General features: G+C 46.6%; 3 protein-coding genes and 1 pseudogene across 4 annotated transcripts; 3 read left to right on the top strand and 1 right to left on the bottom strand.

Moving 5' to 3' along the window:
* The first annotated feature begins 545 nt into the window (after positions 1-545).
* On the top strand, positions 546-3,187 carry LOC120708961 (protein CLMP1-like). The gene has a single exon (XM_039994425.1). It carries the CDS (start codon positions 607-609, stop codon positions 2,950-2,952), a length of 2,346 nt encoding a protein of 781 aa, XP_039850359.1. The 5' UTR covers positions 546-606; the 3' UTR covers positions 2,953-3,187.
* A 2,971-nt stretch (positions 3,188-6,158) lies between these two features.
* LOC120710803 lies at positions 6,159-7,847 on the top strand (annotated as a pseudogene).
* A 1,164-nt stretch (positions 7,848-9,011) lies between these two features.
* LOC120708959 (probable carboxylesterase 16) lies at positions 9,012-12,056 on the top strand. Its single transcript, XM_039994423.1, has 2 exons — positions 9,012-10,041; positions 11,089-12,056. Exons 1-2 carry the CDS (start codon positions 9,341-9,343, stop codon positions 11,627-11,629), a joined length of 1,242 nt encoding a protein of 413 aa, XP_039850357.1. The 5' UTR covers positions 9,012-9,340; the 3' UTR covers positions 11,630-12,056.
* Positions 12,057-12,339: 283 nt separating this feature from the next.
* Positions 12,340-19,013, bottom strand: LOC120708956 (probable thimet oligopeptidase). Of its 2 annotated transcripts, XR_005689523.1 has the most exons (21): positions 18,724-18,995; positions 18,286-18,407; positions 17,919-18,082; positions 17,446-17,536; positions 16,797-16,976; positions 16,562-16,639; positions 16,283-16,363; positions 16,028-16,120; positions 15,750-15,830; positions 15,491-15,653; positions 15,269-15,389; positions 14,863-14,935; positions 14,475-14,582; positions 14,098-14,195; positions 13,955-14,000; positions 13,758-13,831; positions 13,539-13,635; positions 13,054-13,127; positions 12,879-12,983; positions 12,715-12,795; positions 12,340-12,599 (listed from the first exon to the last, which is right to left on the bottom strand). XR_005689523.1 is itself a non-coding variant. In XM_039994420.1 (20 exons), the coding sequence occupies exons 1-20, from the start codon at positions 18,842-18,844 to the stop codon at positions 12,489-12,491; spliced, it is 2,088 nt and encodes a 695-aa protein (XP_039850354.1). In that variant the 5' UTR covers positions 18,845-19,013; the 3' UTR covers positions 12,340-12,488. The 2 variants fall into 2 exon arrangements, 1 of the variants encoding a protein (XP_039850354.1); XM_039994420.1 differs by lacking the exon at positions 13,758-13,831 and having other exon boundaries at positions 18,724-19,013.
* Positions 19,014-19,051: the final 38 nt, after the last annotated feature.

Raw genomic sequence — 19,051 nt, 5'->3', positions numbered from 1 at the left:
AATCCGGCAGCGGCCGGCGGTGCCGTTCCCGCCCGCGAGAACACCGACGAGGTCCCCCATCTCCGCAGGCACGAGCTCGCCGACCCGCCATGGCCGCCGCCGCCAAGACCACCATCCCGGCCTCGATCCGCCCTAGTTGACCCCAAAAACCGGTTGCCCTCGTCTCTCTGGTGCTCCTCCCCACTTTCTCCCCCACTGCTGGCGGGCTCCCTCACTGGATTTTGGCCCCAACCATGGCAGCTCTGACCAAGGACCCAATTGCGAGTCCCTAATTCTTTCTAAGGTTATTAGTGCAAGAACTTAGGGACCCTGTTGTAAATAACAATTTTGACTTTCAAATCCAGATAGCTAGTCTGTTGGAAGAAGAAGAGAAATGGAGAAGTAATCTTAACTATTTGACTAGCTAAATAGAAATATAGATTTAACTAATCTGATCTGTTGGAGTTGCTGGTCTTCCGATCCCGATCCAGCGGCCATCCCCATCCGGGATCGAACGTTCTGGACGGCGGCGCTAAGTTCTTTAGGGTTTGCTGGAATTGCGGCTAGCCTGCACATCGTCCCTCGGCTCGGTCTCCCCAAACTTCCGCTCCTCCTTGATCTATCCCTATGGGCAAGTCCGGCGCCAAAAAGAAGAAGCCGGCCGCCGCCGCCGCCGCGAAGCCGGCGCCCGCATCGGCCGAGCCAAAGGCGACGGCGCCTCCGACCACGCCCCCCGCGGTGAACGGCGCGGGGCCACATCAGGTGGTGGACGCCGGCGTCCTCCTGCGGCGCGCGCACGTGCTCAAGGAGGAGGGCAACCGCCTGTTCCAGTCGCGCGACTACGCTGGGGCGCTGCGACAGTACGAGCTCGCGCTCCGCCTCGCCCCGCGCGGCCACCCCGACCGCGCCGTCTTCCATAGCAACCGCGCCGCCTGTCTCCTCCAGCTCCGCCCCGTCGACCACGAGGCTGTCGCCCAGGAGTGCTCCCTTGCGCTCCAGGCCGAGCCGCGCTTCCCGCGCGCGCTCCTCCGCCGCGCCCGCGCGCTCGAGGCGCTCGGCCGATACGAGCTCGCCCTCGCCGACGCGCTCGCGCTCCTCGCGCTCGACCCCGACCACCGCGACGCCATCGACCTCTCGCACCGACTCCGCGCCCGGGTCAACGCGTCGACAGCCGCCTCCGCTTCGTCCGCGCCCGAGCCCACCAGCCGCCCCTCCCCTGCTGCCCTTGGTGCCTCTGCCGTTGTCGCCGGACTTGGCCCTTCCCTCCCCGCCCGCCCATTCCCCAAGAAACAATCAGCCCTGGCCCCACTCACTCCTTCGCAGTCAAATCCCAATTTGACCTCGAAATCTAACCAAGCATCATCGCCTAAGCTGGTACCGTTCTCTAATTCTCCACCATCATCAGCCAAGGCTTCAGCTGCTAATAGCTCCCAGAAGGCCACACTGACACCACCAGTGAACTCTTCGCTACTGGCAACAGCGGCACCCCTTATAGACAGAAAGGTTGTGACGAGATGGAGGCCTCTCAAGCTGGTGTATGGCCACGACATTAGGCTCGGGCAGATCCCAGAGAAATGCAGCGCTGTGATGCTCCGGGAATTCGTGGCGAAGAGGTTCCCGTCATCTAAGGCAGTGTTGATTAAGTATAAGGATGCTGAAGGTGATCTAGTTACCATCACATCGACGGAGGAGCTCCGGTTAGCTGAATCGTTTGTTGATAAAGTTGGTCACATGGTTATAGAAAATGGGAAGGAGGATGGGAACAATAAGCTCCCAATGCTGAGGCTGCACCTTGTTGAAGTGAGCCCAGAGCAGGAGCCGCCTTTGTCATCAGAAGAGGAGAAGTTGGAGGAGGATGAGGAGCTGTTGATCAAGGGTGAAGATAGTACTTCACACACTCCTTTAGAGGTAGCCGACACTGAGGACACAGAGCAAAACGTGGAGAACAGAGTTGCTGAACAGAGGATGGAGACTGTCAAGGACTGTGGCCATGCTGAGTGCAAGGAAGCTGAGATTGATGATTGGTTGCTTCAGTTTGCAGAGTTGTTCCGGAACCAGGTTGGGATTGATGCAGATGCACATCTGGACTTGCATGAGCTGGGAATGGAGCTGTGTTCAGAGGCTCTTGAGGAAACGGTGACAAGTGAGGAGGCTCAGGTCCTTTTTGAGATGGCTGCTTCTAAATTTCAGGAGGTTGCAGCCTTGGCCTTATTCAATTGGGGAAATGTGCACATGTGTGCAGCAAGGAAGCGCATCCCTCTTGACGAATCTTCTCCAAAGGAAGTCATGGCTGCTCAGCTCCACATAGCTTATGATTGGGTGAGAGAGAGGTATGCTCTTGCAGGGCATAAGTATGAGGAGGCCCTAAAAATCAAGCCAGACTTCTATGAAGGGCTTCTTGCTTTAGGCCAGCAACACTTTGAGACTGCAAAGCTTCATTGGTCATTTGCTTTGACAGATAAGGTAGACCTATCTACCTGGGATTCTTCAGAGACATTCAAGCTTTTTGATAGTGCTGAGCAGAATATGAGGGCTGCAACAGAGATGTGGGAAAAGGTGGAAGAACAGAGAATGACAGAGTTAAGAGAGCCAGGTGCAGGCGAAAAGGATGAGGTATTGAGGAAAAAGAGGAAACAACACGGTGCAGATGGTCAACCGGAGTTGACACCAGAAGAGGCTGCTGAGCAAGCAGCAGTAATGAGGCAACAAATTCACCTCTTCTGGGGTAATATGCTTTTTGAGCGCTCTCAAGTGGAGTTTAAGCTCAGTGTCGGTGATTGGAAGAAAAATCTTGATGCGTCTGTTGAAAGGTTTAAATTGGCTGGAGCTTCAAAATCAGATATTTCGACGGTTTTGAAGAATCACTTTTCTAATGCAGTCTCTGAGTGTGAAGAGAAGAAAGTCATGACTTCAGGCACAGAGATTTCCCAAGCAAATGACAATATTGAGGATAAGTGTGTGGTTGAGACTTGAGAGCTAAGTGCTCATGTTTTGAAGCTGAATGGCGTCAATGTGTATTGTATTCAATTTCTTGATAGACATCATTTGTTCTTGGTAATATGGTCATCTGTTAGTGACATCTAGGTTAGCTTCAAGCACACTGAATTTTGTGAATGCTTCTGGTGCAAAATCTGCATGCTTCATAAAATCTTGATAATTTGCTAAACTGGTCTTACGTTGTTTAATAAATTATTCTTCAGATACTTTAGAGGTATGTGATGCGGATTAGTTGTTTGCCCTGATTGAAATCAGGTCTCCACATTGTTTCTTATTCTCTTGTTGCTTTCGTATTTCACAATACACATGCCCATGATTCATTTATTTTAGGAAGTCACTGATACAGAATATGACATGCTAGGTATATTTGTAATTTTGTATTTTAGTTTGCGGGGTGCATTTATTTTGCCGCTTTTGCATCCAGCAACCTAAGGTCATTCTCTCTCAGATGTGGCTTCCTGTACCGACTTCAGTGCATCATGATATTTCACAATACACATGCCCATGATTCATTTATTTTAGGAAGTCACTGATACAGAATATGACATGCTAGGTATATTTGTAATTTTGTATTTTAGTTTGCGGGGTGCATTTATTTTGCCGCTTTTGCATCCAGCAACCTAAGGTCATTCTCCCTCAGATGTGGCTTCCTGTACCGACTTCAGTGCATCATGATATTGAAAGTCAATACTTCCAGTATGAAAGCTATAACGTGGTGTTCTTTAGGCAGTATGCATGCACTGAACTCTGCTGTGCAGACAAATTCCAAACAAGTTCCTAGCTCTGTCCAGCCACCATTTAACTATTGTTTTACTTTGTTCAAGTTAATGGATATTGAAGGCAGCAGAAGAAACAACAGCTAGATTGTGCTGCAAGACAGTGGAAACTATGATGAATCTATCTATCCTTCCTGCAAAGAGAATCTTTTGATACATTTCTCACCAAGAGTTAACACCCCTTACCCCTCATAGATTGTAGTGCAGGCGAGGATGGGACTAATTGAAAACCTGCGATTGTAAAATGTTTCCACTAGAAACCTACGACTTCTTTCACCAGGTTTCCCCCATACCCGATGGGCCCACCCAGGGGTGGTAAAGGGCCTCAAAAATTAGCCGTGTGAATTCTCTCAGGTCTCAATGACTTCTGTTTCTTCTTCTGTTTGTTGATCTGCTTGTGCGTGTGGAGATCTTGTGAAGGCACACATTGATGAGTTTGACTGTTTGAGTACAATGAACCAGTGAGGACCAAGTGGGAAGGGTAAGACATGATGAACCAGTGTTGTTTTTAAATGTATTATCAGGTCGGCTGCCATTTTTTGTTCATTCATTTCATCTTGTGCTCTTCGTTTAGTTTTGGTGAAATTTTAATTAGAAGAACTGTACAGAACAGTGTTTCAACTGGTAATAATTATCTCATAGTCACTCTACATTGTTTCTTATGGAATTTAGTTACAAGAACTGTACAGAACGATGTTTCAACTGGTAATTATTATATCTCAGTCACTCTACATTGTTTCTTATGGCATATTATAGTCTTAGGTGCTCTGCAATTTTAGTCTTTCAGTTCCCTCCATTGGTTATGAGGGTATATTTATGCATCCGTATCTTAGGTGCAGTGCAACTGGTAATATTGTTTGGTGCTCCAATTGCTGTCCTCGTATGATTGTGGTGATTTCCTTGTGGGTTTTTGTTGATACGGGTGGGTTGTTTGGCTCCCAATTGAGCCAAGCAATTCAGGCTCTTGTTCTGAACCTGTACAAGTGCATTTAGGCAGTCAGCAAGAAATGGATGCCCAGTGAGGGATTGGCAATAGCATCAGAAATTGATCAGAGACATTACTGAAGCTCTCTCAATGCAAGCCATGTATGAACTTCTCCAGCTCTGGTGTGTACCTGCGTATCAAATGTTTTTCAATAGTATTCTGATTAGAGTAAAATGCATCGGAGGTACATAAACTTGTTAGGATGTGTCATATAGTTCCATCAACTCCGAAAGTGCATTTCTGGGTCCCTAAACTTTTTAAGTCGTTCACCGGAGGTCCATACGCGTCCATGTGGGCAGCTAGCGCTGATGTGGCACGCTGACTAGGCGTCACTCTTTCTTCTTCCTCCAGACATGGATGCCAAGCGGCTCCGCTCGTCCGGCGAGCTCCGCGGCCCCGCTCGGCAGGCGAGCTCCGCGGCGAGGGGGCACCTCCGCTCGAGGGAGGGAGGGCGGCCCCGCGGCTCCGCTCGGCCGACGAGCTCCGCGGCGAGGGGGCGCCTCTGCTCCGCGTCTCCTCCACCGCCGGGGTAGCCCCTGGCCCACGGAACTCGCTGGAGCCGCCATCCCGCCCGGCGCCGCCCACGTTGGTAGGAGGTGCGCGAGGAGGCTCGCCGCCGCACCGAGAGAACCGGATCTGGAGGGAGCACCGGCGCGGGGAGGCCGCCGCCGTGCCATGGACCCGCGCGGGCATACGCCATGGCCGCTGCCGCCATGGACCGGAGGGAGGAGTGCCGACGGGAGCTCGAGCCGCGCCATGGCCCCACGGCAGAGCTCGGCCGCGCGCGGAGCTCGATGGGGCCCGGCAGCCCGGTCTCCACACGCGGCGAAGGAGCTCGAGGGAGAGGGACGAGCACGGCGCGGGATTGGGAGGAGGGGCGAGCTCGGCCGGCGCCACCACATGCGTGCTCGCGGGTGCTCGCCGGTGGCCACCTCGTAGGGCTCCGGTGCGGCGCGGGCCTCCGGCCGCCACCGCCTTGGCCCCGCGTGGGTCCGGCCGGGACGGAGCTCCGGGGCCGCGTCCAGGCGCCCTCGAGGCCGACGGGGCACGCTCGCCGGCTGCCTCCGCCCCGCCGCGCTCTCGCTGGCGGTGGATGGAGGGAGGGAGGAGGCGGCGCCGCGGCTCGCCTCGCCACGCCTGGAGCATGGCGAGGGGCGGCACGCCTGGGGAGAGGGAGTGGGAGAGTGAGAGAGGGAGGAAGGGAGCGAGGGAGCGAGCCGTGGCCAGCCGTCCTCCTGCTGGTCGCCGTGCCACGGTGGCGGGGCGCGGCGGCGAGTCCGAAGGCGGAGCGCAGCGGCAGCGAGGGCGAAGGCGGAGCACAGCGGCGAGCTGGTGGCGGGGCGCGGGACGAGCGGCGCCAGCGCAGGGAGAGAGGGAGGGTGGGAGCCGTCGGCGCAAGGAGAGAGGATGGGTGGGAGAGGAAGGGGTGGAGAGAGGAAGGAGAGATGCATGAAAGATAAAGATGCCCAGTCAGCACGCCATGTCATCGATACTTGCTCACGTGGAGGGGTATGGACCTGCGGTGAACGACTTAAAAAATTTAGGGACCCAAAAATGCACTTTCGAAGTTGATGGACGACACATTCTTACAAGTTTATGGACCTCCCATGCATATAACTCTTCTGATTATGTGGGTATCATATACTATTCTTATCTGGTTGTAAAATGACCTTATTTTTCTTTTCCCCATCTGAATATGGTCCGATGCGCTTTACGGATTCACATATCCAAGATGATCACGTGCTGACTGATTCATTAAACGTACTTGCCCTGAAGATAATGCCCTCAGATGTTGGCTACCCTATCAATGTGTATGGGACTGTTATAGTCAGAGATTGTTTGGATATGAGATGCATCTACATCTTCCGCTGCAACAGGGACAATTGCCAGCTTGTCCAATCAGAGGTATTTGAAGAATGTAGGCTTGAAGTCATGTTTTCCTCTTTTTATATGTGGTTTATTTTGCAAGTAATTGCTTTATCAGTAGGTAATATAGAAACTCATACTATTTTTTTCGTTGTAGCATGTAGCATTTTAATGCAAATCCTTGCTATGTTACCGGCACAGTTCCAATATTTATAAGGGTCTAGTACTTGATCCCTTTGGCATATCATTTACTGTTATGAAAATAAAATCATTTTCAATATATCTTGAAAGTAAGTCATGATGAATAGGTGCCATGAAATATGTCATCAATGCATTACACTGTTCCATTAAGATCTTGGCCAGCCACGTGCGGTTCCATTTTCCTCAGTCCAAATTATTAGTATGCTAACTTGTGATGCTGTGTTATTTCTGAGGTACAACACATGTGTGACCTATATTCTTTAAGCCAAGTTAATAATGAATGATTTGCCATGCACTAACATATATATATATATATATATATATATATATATATATATATATATATATATATTGATGGCATTTTCTGTGATCATTTTTGTAGGGCGCATCTTTGATTCTGAGTGGCCCAAGTAGCGGAATTGTTTTTAGCAGTGATGCCTACTTTGAGATAAATCTGAAGATCAAGGAAGACAGAGAGCAATGACAGACAATTTAGCAAAGTATTGATTGATGTGGGGATTGGATTAATGTACTCTGCGATTAAGATGATATTCTGTTAGCTGCCTTAGTGAGGTGGATCTGATGTTTTCTTATATGTTAAGAAAGCTGGAGGGCACCATTAAGACCAGAGTTTTGTCGGGAGCCTGATGAAGCGTTTGATGGGAAAATAACTGTTCGCACCACCAATGTTCCACATCATATGCTGTTGTACGACAGTGACGTTGATGAGGCAATTACTGTTGGCGATGACAGAGCCTTGCAATTGCTGCGCCATGTGGTCGCGGTCTCTAAAGGCGAGTTGCTGATGATCGGTATCTGTTGTCGAAGTGATGATCAGAGTGATGGAACCGACCATTGCGTCTGCGAGTTCGCTCCACGGATGGAAGGAGCAGTCGAGCAGACCGCTGCCTGGGGTCCTTATGAGCGTCAAAGTTGTTTGGTCCACGTTGTTAATAAAGTAGCCATACTTCTACACATGGTGATTCACTAGTAGTACTTAGACGAGGATTCCATGTGAGACTTTTCATTGCGGTTGTACAAAGCTTTTTTCTAAGGTGTTGGGAAGGTAATTTTGTCAAAGGTAGACAGCATAGCAGCTCCTGTCTAGCTGCAGAGGAATGATGGATTGATGGTTTCTGTTCCTAGTCATATCCTGGAGGTAAAACAATGTTTGTGCGGAGTGTTTCGTCAGGCCTGCTGACTGCCAGCAGGTCCGCGTGGCATGCATGCCATTTCCGTGGGTAGCCTGCTTCTTGCGCCACTGGTTGAAACACATCACCGGATCGATGCTTTTCAGGTGCTCTCCGTGCAGCTACAGTCATGTCCTGATCCAGCAAATGTCCGGCGCCAAATACAAGTTCGAGAAAGAAATCGTCTCGGTCAAATTCGGCGCGTCCTGGGGCGGAACCGCGGTCGTTCAACGCGGCGCGCGCGTCTGCAGGCTAGGAAAGCGACGCTCCGGCAATCGGCAGCTGGATGCCTGGATCACACGGCCGTGCCGACGAAGCCCTGGCGGCCTCTTCCCGGCAGGAGTCGCTGCAGAGAAACGCTTGTTGAGCTGGAATGGAAACCGGCGACCGAGCCCAACAGCTCGCACATGAGGCGACCGTTCTGCCCACTCAGCCACGTTGTTGCTCCCGAGCTGCGAAGCTAGTTTTCTGTTTCTAGAGAAAGGATAACAGTCAGGAAATTCGGTCGCACCGCTGGAATCTTGTCTTCGCCATCGCTCTCGGCGGCGGAGCGTTCAACCTTTTCCGAATATCTAATATCCGGAAACTCTCCCCCGCAGCCTCCTTTTCTTCTCGGTTGAATTTACCGGTTATGATAGTTCATCCCCGTTTCATTTTTTTTCCCTTTCGTTTGGAAACTTTTGAAATAGAAAATACGTACTAGGGTATCCACGAGATTCCCACAGGGCCTCAAATACATCCATTTATTTTGAATCACGAGACCCGCAAAAAATGCCGTGTTTTTTTTTTGAAAATCAGTAAGCGGAGGCGGAGCGGGGGTTTGAATTGAATCGAGGGCGCACCCGGCGGCGGCGGCGGCAGCGGCAGCGGCAGCGGCAGCGGCACGTTGTGAGGGACGCGGCCGACGCTTCCATCCAGCCATCCAGGCTCTCCATCCAAAGCCAACATCAACCACCTTTCTTTCCCCGTGCTTTCCTTCCTTCCATCCTCCTCCCCTCCTCACCCACCCCCACCCCCACCCCCACCCCCGCCTCCTTCCTCTCGATTGTTCGTTAGTTCCTTGCTTGCCTCGCCAGCCTCTTTCCTCCTCCCGCTCCGCCCCCACGCTGCCGCCCGCCACCGTCATTCGGGGCGGCTACCCCGCCAATCCCCATTCCGCTTCGCCTGCTTTGCTTCTCCACCCCCAACCACTCCCCCGGCCCCGCGTCACCTGACCCAGCCAATCCGATCCTATCCCCCGCGAGCCGACGGAATCGGGCGCCGCCGCCGGGGGGCACGGAGGGCTCGCCCCGGATCCCACCCGAGGATCGCCCCGTGTGATGCGCGGATCCGGCTGACGGCGAGCCATGCCGAGCGTCGGCGTGAAGATCTACAGCGTCTTCTTCAAGCTCTGGCTCCGCCACCGCCTCCAGTCGCTCGCCGCCGCCGGGGGCGGCCCCGACCCCGCCGCGGCCGCCTTCGGGGTCTCCTGCCGCCCCGACGAGGCCACCGCGCCCGCCAACCCGGCCTTCTCCGCCGCCGACGGGGTCGCCTCCAAGGACCTCCACATCGACCCCAACACCTCGCTCTCCGTCCGCATCTTCCTCCCCACGCTGCCGCCGCCCCACGCGCACCTCCTCGCCCACTCGCGCTCGCGCCGCGCCAGCGACCCCACCCCGGCCCCCGCGTCCAACGGCGCCGCGCCGTACCGCGGGTACCTCCCGCACGCCGTCTCCTCACCGCGCGCGCCGGCGTCGGCGCGCCGGAGGCTGCCCATCGTCGTGCAGTTCCACGGCGGCGGGTTCGCCACCGGGAGCAGCAGCGCCACTGCCAACGACGCCTTCTGCAGGAGGGTGGCCAAGCTCTGCGACGCCATCGTCGTGGCGGTGGGATACAGGCTCGCGCCGGAGAGCCGGTACCCCGCCGCGTTTGAGGACGGGGTCAAGGTTCTCAAGTGGATCGCCAAGCAGGCCAATCTAGCAATGATGAGCAAGGTTGGGGGTGGCGTGGACACGTTCGGTGCGTCCACTGTTGAGCCGTGGATTGCTGCACATGGTGATCCAGCAAGGTAAAACTTACTAATCCCTATGTTTAAAGCTCTGCTACACTCTCATTCTACATAGTACATAGGTTAAGCGAAGTGAACATGAAATTGCAATGCCAAATTGACTTTAAGTGGGAGAGTCCTAGAATTTTTGAATTTGATTACTTGAACGTTCTGTAGTTTGTGTGTAATCTATGTTAATTTACCAGTTCAACATGCTACAAGGGAAGTGTCTTCCTTGAGAAAAAAAATTAATTTCTGTTAGTTGACAGTTAAGCTTGACCAAGTGTTGTATCCAGTTAGTTTTTTTTATATCATACCATCTGCGTGATCTTTAGCTGTTTGTGTGTGCTGATGGGGGTAGGTTGGGACAAGATCACGAGAATGGAGTTCCTCGCAATAAAAAAAGTAGGCACCTCCAGAATTTGCAAATATCAGATAACCATGCCATTTTTTAGCACAGCATTGACATAATATGTATGAGGTTAATGCCATTTTACGTTTTACTTGCATGTGAGAAGGCCTTTTCTTTATAAAGTTATCTTGTAAGCATCTGTTGGGCAAAGTTGCATTTGTTTTAAAGCTACATATTGAGTGCATGACTGCTAATGGTAGTAACATGATCTTGGAAACTTTGAACGCTAGTTAAGTAATCAGGATTGGAAAAGGAACATTCACATCATGTTTAGGATTCATCATGGAATAGGAGTCCACTGAATTACTGGAGTTAAGATGTATTTCTGACTCTAATATGATAACTCTGTTTCCATTACACGGTATCTATAGGGAGCTTTACTTGACTCTAGAGCATATCCCCGTTTGCTCCCTCTGTTCACTGAGTTGGAATTCAGTTTTTCAGTTTCGACTGTTTGACTGTCATCTCGTAAATGGTTGTTCATGTTAATACCTGAGAGTAGAGGCCCTGGACAAATTCATTGCCCAGGCCTGATTACTTTTATGTCATGCTATCTATTTTGTCTAGTCAGCTGTTGTAGTTCCTTTTGTGCTAATTGTATGTTTGTTGCTATTGCTGAAGTTTTTACCAGATAATGTATCTTATTCATGGTGCAGATGTGTTCTACTCGGTGCAAGTTGTGGTGCCAATATTGCGGATTATGTAACTCGGAAGGTGGTCGAAGATAGCAAGCCATTCGACCCGATTAAGGTTGTCGCCCAAGTTCTTATGTATCCCTTCTTCATAGGGAGTGTTCCGACGCACTCAGAAATAAGGCTTGCTAACTCGTACTTCTATGACAAGTCCACATGTATACTTGCTTGGAGATTATTTTTGTCAGAGAAAGAATTCAACCTAGACCACCCTGCAGCCAATCCTCTGGCTCCTGGCAGAGGAGGTCCCCCACTGAAGTGCATGCCTCCGACCTTGACAGTCATAGCTGAGCATGACTGGATGAGAGATCGAGCAATTGCTTACTCTGAGGAACTCCGCAAGGTTAATGTTGACTCACCTGTTCTCGACTACAAGGATACAGTTCACGAGTTTGCAACCCTGGATGTTTTCCTAAAGACTCCACAAGCCCAGGCCTGTGCCGAGGACATTGCCATATGGATGAAGAAATACATCTCTCTCCGAGGGCATGAATTCTCGTATTAGTTGTAGCAAAGATCACACATTGTGAAATAGACTTTTTTACGGGGAAGCATCAATATGTTCTTTTTCAACTGGTGGTGAGAGGGATGCTGGATTATAGTCAAGTAACCAGTTAGCTTATTATGAGTACTGAGCCCTTTGGTGATTTTTGTGAAAGAATGTAGTGTGCAAAGTTGTAGGCTGTACTCAGAACGATGCTCTTCCCCCTTGTAGAGCTCAATTCTTTCATTGCTTTTGTACCCTTTGTGTATTATGGAACTACTTCTGGTGCTTGAAGTTACCATTTCTTGAGAGAAGATATATCATTCTCAGCTGTCTAGTTGTGAAGCATTCAGCTCCACACAATGGCACGCGTACTCCAATCATCATATTGTTCCGTGTAGTATACATCAGACTGCAGCCTTTTGTTGAATGTAATATTTTGCATTTCTGTGAGGTTTCCGTATAATATATGTACCAGTGTGCACGCAATTCTGATATTATCTGAGGCTTTCTTTTGCAAGCTTCAGAAACGTCTAGGTGAGTTTTGTGTGCATGCCAAGTTATCCAGTTATCAGCTTTGATTTTGTAAAGCTTTAAAGCAAGACCTGTTAAAAAGGCATACTTAGTGCTTAAATCAACAGACTTGAGATGAATGCTTGAAAGCATGTTTAGGTTAGGAAATGACGATCTAAGCAGAATCTAGGCACATCATTTTTGTATTCCTGCATAACTAAAGGGTCAACGAATGATGTCAGGTATCAGAATTGCACACTGATCATATACTTAATAGTCTGTCACGCAAAAAAGAACTCAACAGTCATCAGATCTTCAATGGTCACAGTAATAAAAAAACTCTAATGGTTACATTATACACGATATCTCACAAACTGTTCCTTGTTCTGCTCTGAATAAAAGATTGGAGGGATGGTTCTCTTCCTAGGTAGTCAGTTATAATCTCCAGTGAATCTTTTGAGCCTCCTGGAGCCAACACCTGCAGTGATGTGAGCGGTTCATAACAACTTTTTTTTGAACTGACGGTTCATAACAACTCACATGTGCATGCAATGAATCCAGTACAGAACGAATAGGAGGGCATTTGTCATTACCTTATTTCTGAATCGCAATCCTGCATGCTGATTGAGCAAGTCGTCTTTAAATTTTGATACAAAAAGGTCAGCAGCAAAAACCTGCATAGTTCAGATAGATGTGTTCATCTAAGATTTCCAAATATGGCAGAAGGAATATGCCTTAGGATTTGTATTGCACGAACCTCACTCCATATGTAACTGTAGCACACAGCATCATCGCCAATAGCAATACGAGGAAAGCACGAAGCTGGACTGGTCCCTTCCAATAAAGGTATACCCAACATTACCTGGAAAGTAGCATTTAGCTTAATTGATCATAATTAGGACTATAAACAGTGAAACAATCATTTTACGTACCTTGGGATGAAGCTCCTTGATTAAGTTATCAATATCCACATTCTCACTTGAATGTATTATCTGATCAACAAGGCCTAGTAAAGTGAAAACAATATGTAAGCTACTTCATTGAATACAAATTTCTTATTAATTAATAAACATGAGCTAACAATAGGATACAAATCAAACTGTCCATAATTGACAAGAAGTATCAATTAAGTTGGTTTTGCCGGACAAGTTAATAACTTATCAGCTAGAACTTATTTCACAGCATATATGTGGGAACAAAAGGAAAGTCATCTGTGCAGCAGAATGGTGAGTGGGCAGATAATTAATAGTAGAGTCATACTGTTAACTGAAGTAAGAGAATGGACTGACGCTGACATGAAAAGCCAGCCAAATTCAGGTGGGAGGTGTCAGTCAGACTGTATTAGGACCTCAACCTCATTGCTTAGAGCTACAATACAATCACTCCATTTGATTTGGTAGATAGCTAAATGACTCACACAAAAGGATCTCCTGTTTCATTTTCAGGCCTGCAAATAAATCACGCCTCCTTTTCAGAGATTGGCAAGCTTCACTAGTTATGGATTTCGTAATGTCCTACAATGATAAAAACATAGAATAGTTTTTAGTGCTAATTTAAACAAGTCCTGACAGATTCGCAAGGACTTATCAAAGGATCAAATAACTATTGCAATGCAGCATTATCATACAATGCTTACTTAGTATAACTAAGAATTCTTCACGCATGCAAGGTCGGAAATATTGCTTTTACCCATGGAAATGCTTCAATCTTCTGAAATGACCAAATATTATTTACCAGTTTTCTTACATCTTTATTTTTTTGTTCTTGAAAATATGCAAGGCATGATAACAATTCCAACACATTAACAACATATGCTAAATTTATTTGCACAACCTGATGGAAGCCGGACATCATTTTCAGAGAAATGCTCTCGTAGCACCTGAGATGAAAAGGTTGCATTACGAATAAAAATATCAGCTTCCAATAGATTAAACACAAGTTTTGGCATGTAACCGAAGAAAAAGAGCAATGCATACCAGTTCTCGAGTAGCAGGCTTGGAATTTCAGCGAAGTCACCCTCCAGTCGGAGAGCTGAAAATTTTGAAAAGGTGACTCTGTTGGATATGTGATGGACCTGTAGGATAATGTGATCACAGTGTCTATTCATTTAGTGTCAACAGATGTCAAGATATTTATAACAGAATCCTATTTCTCTGCTGAGAAAACACACCAAAAGAAGTCGTTTCACTGTGAAAAAATATTACAAAAACTTTCCAGTGTGGCAATATTTTTGTTAAAAACTTCAGCTTTGAGGGAGAATATTTTGTTAAAAACCTTAAAACTCAATGGGCAACTAATGCGTCACTGTAAGATTTTTGAAACAAAATACATTTGAGAAAGCTGATATCAATACCACATGGCTAAATTCATGGAATAGCCTGACAACTTCAGGGAACCGCAGCAATGCTGAATTCCCATCAAACTCTTTTGGACATTGAGATAATAGCACAGCAGCCGGAACCTGTCACCAACAGCCCAGTAATTACAGTATGAAATAATTAACCAGTTAAGTAGCTACACAAGTGCTTTCCACAGATTATAGATATTTTGAGTTTGAGATAGAACAATTACTTTTGAGCTGTTAACAATTTAACTGTATTAGATCTTATGTTAAATTTTCTTTAATATGAAACCTTAAAGGTTACAAGAGAAGGTTTTAAAAAAGTCATTCTACAGTGATTCTAGCAAAAAAAAACAGTGATTATAGCAAGAAATTCAATACACGAGATTTTCCTAGTTACCTTACGTGTACCATTAGAACACAAGCATCCATTTTGAAGTGTCACAACACAAGTGTGGCAATACTTTCCTTCCCTGTGAAGCAAAAGAGGGTAGCTGATTAAAATTACCCTCTTTACGTATTGGTGTCTTATGTTGTGTTCTTTAATGGCTTTTGCATCTGCATTCAGTGAGGCTATTTTCTCCATTGAAAATGTTAGTGCAAGCCCTAGGAGTATTGGATTCCCTAATATATGTTTTGTCAGTTATGATGAACAGGGCAAAAGAGAAAGAAGCTACAGCAACTTGCACTGCATTTCTCGTATAAAAATGGATATACTTTCAGCATTTGTATCAAATCAAACATGCATCTCATGTCATGAAACCTTGAAAATCATTAAAGCTTTGCTAGCATGCATTTGAACAAACCTCGCAAAGATATCGAGAAAAAAATAACCCAAGAGATCACTTGAACTTGCATCCCAGACAGAAAACACACGAACTGTATCATGCCAAACTTCAGCATCCTTAGTTTCATCAAATCGTAGTGCTTCATGAAAGAAAAAAAAAAAATTAGAGAGAAATATATCCTTGCTCATTTTTATGAAAAATAGAGGTTGGTAGTGCATTAGTTAATGGATAGAATTTTACCGAATAGATCCTGAAACATCTTCAACATTCCAGATATGACCAGGCTAACAGGAAAGTATTGTTTAATTTCACCAATGTCAAGATCAACCTTGAATTCTTCAGCTCTTTTGATGTAGTACAACAAATCTTCCATGCCGACATGAGCATTTCCTTCCTCCTTCATCTGAAATCAGAAAATCAGCAGCCACCATTCAATTTATTAATGAAAGGAGTTTGATCGATAGAGAAACTAGAAGATAGAAAAGGAGCTTCTTAAAACCTTAAGGTCTTTGAGTATGCTGAGCTCTCTATTAGCTACATCACTTAACTGTTCTGATATCTCTTCCAAAAACTCTAAGACCTGCAAAAGCAAACACTTTGACATCTGTCGTTTTCCTAGGGTCATGTGAAACTGAGCATGAAACAATATTCATCAGCAAGCTGACTAGATCAGGATAAAAAATTATACCGAGTTTGATATTGGAGGATGCGTTTAACCAGTCAGATTTAGCTAAAAAGAAAGAATCAAGCAGATTTTCCTTGCAGAGAAGCACAAACCTTCCTTGATGTCCTTGGCATTCTGGGCTCAATAGCAAAATCAGCATAGTTGGCATACCCCAGCAATCTTGCAAACTTGTGTCTTAGCTGAACCTGAATATACACAGAAAATGAAACTGCAACATGTCAGTTCCAGTGCTCTGTCAACACTGAAACTAATGAAACTAACAAAATGTAATAGATGCTATAAGATAAGGAGAAATCAGCAATACAATGGCCATAAAGTTACAGATGCAGATGGGCACTTGTGGTTACCAAATTTTCTAGGATGGCTAGATTATCCTTCCCACCTTTCTGTCCATAAGCAACAGCAACCTGCTTCCTGGTAGAGCCAACCTTGACAAGGATGCACCTAGTTAGCACCCAGTCATATATAAATTGATTGCAAATATATAAATTGAACTGGTGAACAGTACAATTCCTAGCATTAAAAAAAACCCTCCAATGGTCATAGCTTATAAAACACCCAACTGATTATTAACCATAAGTAAGGAATGTGCAGTTGTGTAATAAAGCACAAGAGAGGGAACTGACCTTGCAGTGCTCGAGAATTGGAGTAACATGGTAACTAGTTAACGGAACCTTCAGCTTCCCTTCAGCCTTTTCCAGATCCTGAGTTGAAGAGTTTGAGTAAACCAGGATAAGAAAGTATAATACCATCATTCCAACTTCAGTTCAAGCATACAATAAGCAAAGATTTGAACCTTCCAAGGATAGCTTATTGTACTTTTTGAATGTATGCTTGATTCAAGCTTATTCTCTAGCTTACCTTTAGGAACTCAAAGGGCATTCCAGCTAGCTCATCCTCGCTTAAAAGGAGGAATTTGGTGAAATCATTCAGATTTTGGAGATACTTCAAGTTCAATTCATCTATATGGCATTTCAATTTCTCCATTTCTTTTCCCTTGCTCTGCGATAGTTTTACTCCATTGCGCTCAAACTCTTTCACCTGTCAGCAAATTGATACTAATTAGTCAAAGCAATTTGGAAAATCTCCTTTGTGTGAGTTGCAAATAGTATAATAGCAAGGCACATCACATATCCTTCAGTAAATTTATAATTCACTAATTCTATGGTTTGCTTACAGCTTTGATATACCTTTTTTTAATAAAAAGCATTAATCCTTTATGATAATAAATCATTTCAGAAATTCAAGTTCAAGAAGAAAGGGTACTGCAGATGCAAAGACACGTCAGGGCAAGAGAATATGCAGTAAATAAGCATGTTCTAACGAGAGCAGTCACTAGCCAGATTATACCTACATGGTCTATGTTCACAAGCAATATAAAAAAAAAGGATACGACAATTATAGCAAAATGATATTCAGGGATAAGGCATTGACACCAGTTCATGTACAAATAATCAGTTGTCAATCAGAACATGATATCAATTTTACATGTAGCAAAAGAATTCTGTACCAAGCACTGGAGAAATCTTGTTGCTTCAGGACCTATTCTTTCACCTTTCACTGCGAATGCTTTAATTACGCGATACACATCCTCACGCTGCCTGATCACCTTGCAGGAAATAGCAAGACTCTTATATTACCATTGCATTGGTTCAGGTAGAAGGGAACTTCACGCCATATTAGTATTGTTAGTCTTAATATATGCTGCATTACTTCATAAACACGCATTACTTCATAAACTTTACGAAACAAACCCGATCTGCTGGGTCACTGAAACTATGCCACAGATGCTCACTAGACCGAGCAAGGAGTATGAGTAACACAGCTGCCAAGTTACAAGCTATGCGCATGAATTTGTTTCACCACTTGATGTTATTTGACAATGGTACCTAATTTTACACTAATGTGAGTTAGGGAATATGCGTCCCTACGCCACAGTTACATCCAAGTGAATGAAAAAGATAGTGAGTAATAACATTGCACCTGCACAACACAAAGTGAGAATCCAATCGTTTCTCAGCTTCAGCACTGGCTTTCCGAACATCCTCAGATGTTGATACCATCCTTGGGAGAACACAAGCTTGAACCAGAGGAAATTGCAGCGCATCTAACTCTGCCAGTGGTGCAACAACATTTGCAAAACTGACCTGCAAATACAACGTCTAACTGTTAGATAATTCTCAAGATTTGAGGGCTGTATATGCTCATTGGACATTGAATTTTTTTCTAAGGACAGCAAGCTACAAACATATATAAGTCCAAAGCCACAAATAAGTTTCCATATAAAAGCTACATTCCACAAATCTGCGCCGTGAGTAAAATGCAGTGGCATAACGAGTTGCAAACATACTTTATCTAGGGGCACTGCAGCCACTGAATCATATGTTTCCTTCGCCTTAGCGATGATACGGTCAGCTAACTTTTTAATCTCAGCTGGTGACAAGTTGACTTGAGCAGTAAACCCTGGAAGCTCTGCAGCCAATCAGAACATTAGCCACTCAATTGAAAAAACAGGTCAATAATTTTTTAAGGTTCGCCTAAGAGTTAAAGTTTCGTTTAAATTGTAACACTAATAACGCATACTTCTACATTTCAAGAGGCAATTCTAATAATCAAAGGGCAAAGCAATCGTGTCGTGTAACCGTGTTAAGGAAAAACCCATCAACATATGCTACATTGGTACGAGATTGAAGCAAAGCAGTACAGGCCGTTGCTCAATTTCAGAGCATCAAATGGGCTTTGAGTTCAAAAGCAAAGGGTGGGAGCCGAGGGTTTTGCGGGTGCTCACCTTGTCGCTTCCTCCGGCGGTGGGCGGCTACGGCGGAGAAGGCGATGTTGAGGCCGACGGCAACGAGCGCCGCCGCGCCTGCGACGGCGATGACCTGGCGCTCCCGCCTCCTGGGCTCCATGGCGGACCCCTGGGGGTTCTAGAAAGTTCCAGAGAAGGGGCGGGCGGCGAAGAGAAGAGGGGGGAAGAATTTTTCCTGCGGCGGAGTGGGCTGGGCGGCGAGGGAGACGAGCAAACGGGAGCAGCGACTGAGCCAGCGAGCGGAGGTCACGAAGATGTGCGAGATCTGGCCGCTGGTTTCCGCGTGGACGGCTGGATTTGGAGGGGA

The sequence above is a fragment of the Panicum virgatum genome, chromosome 5K (assembly GCF_016808335.1).
Source record: "Panicum virgatum strain AP13 chromosome 5K, P.virgatum_v5, whole genome shotgun sequence".
NCBI lineage: Eukaryota > Viridiplantae > Streptophyta > Magnoliopsida > Poales > Poaceae > Panicum > Panicum virgatum.
The sequence above is the reverse complement of the archived record's forward strand: the minus strand, read 5'-3'. Positions and strand labels throughout refer to the sequence as shown.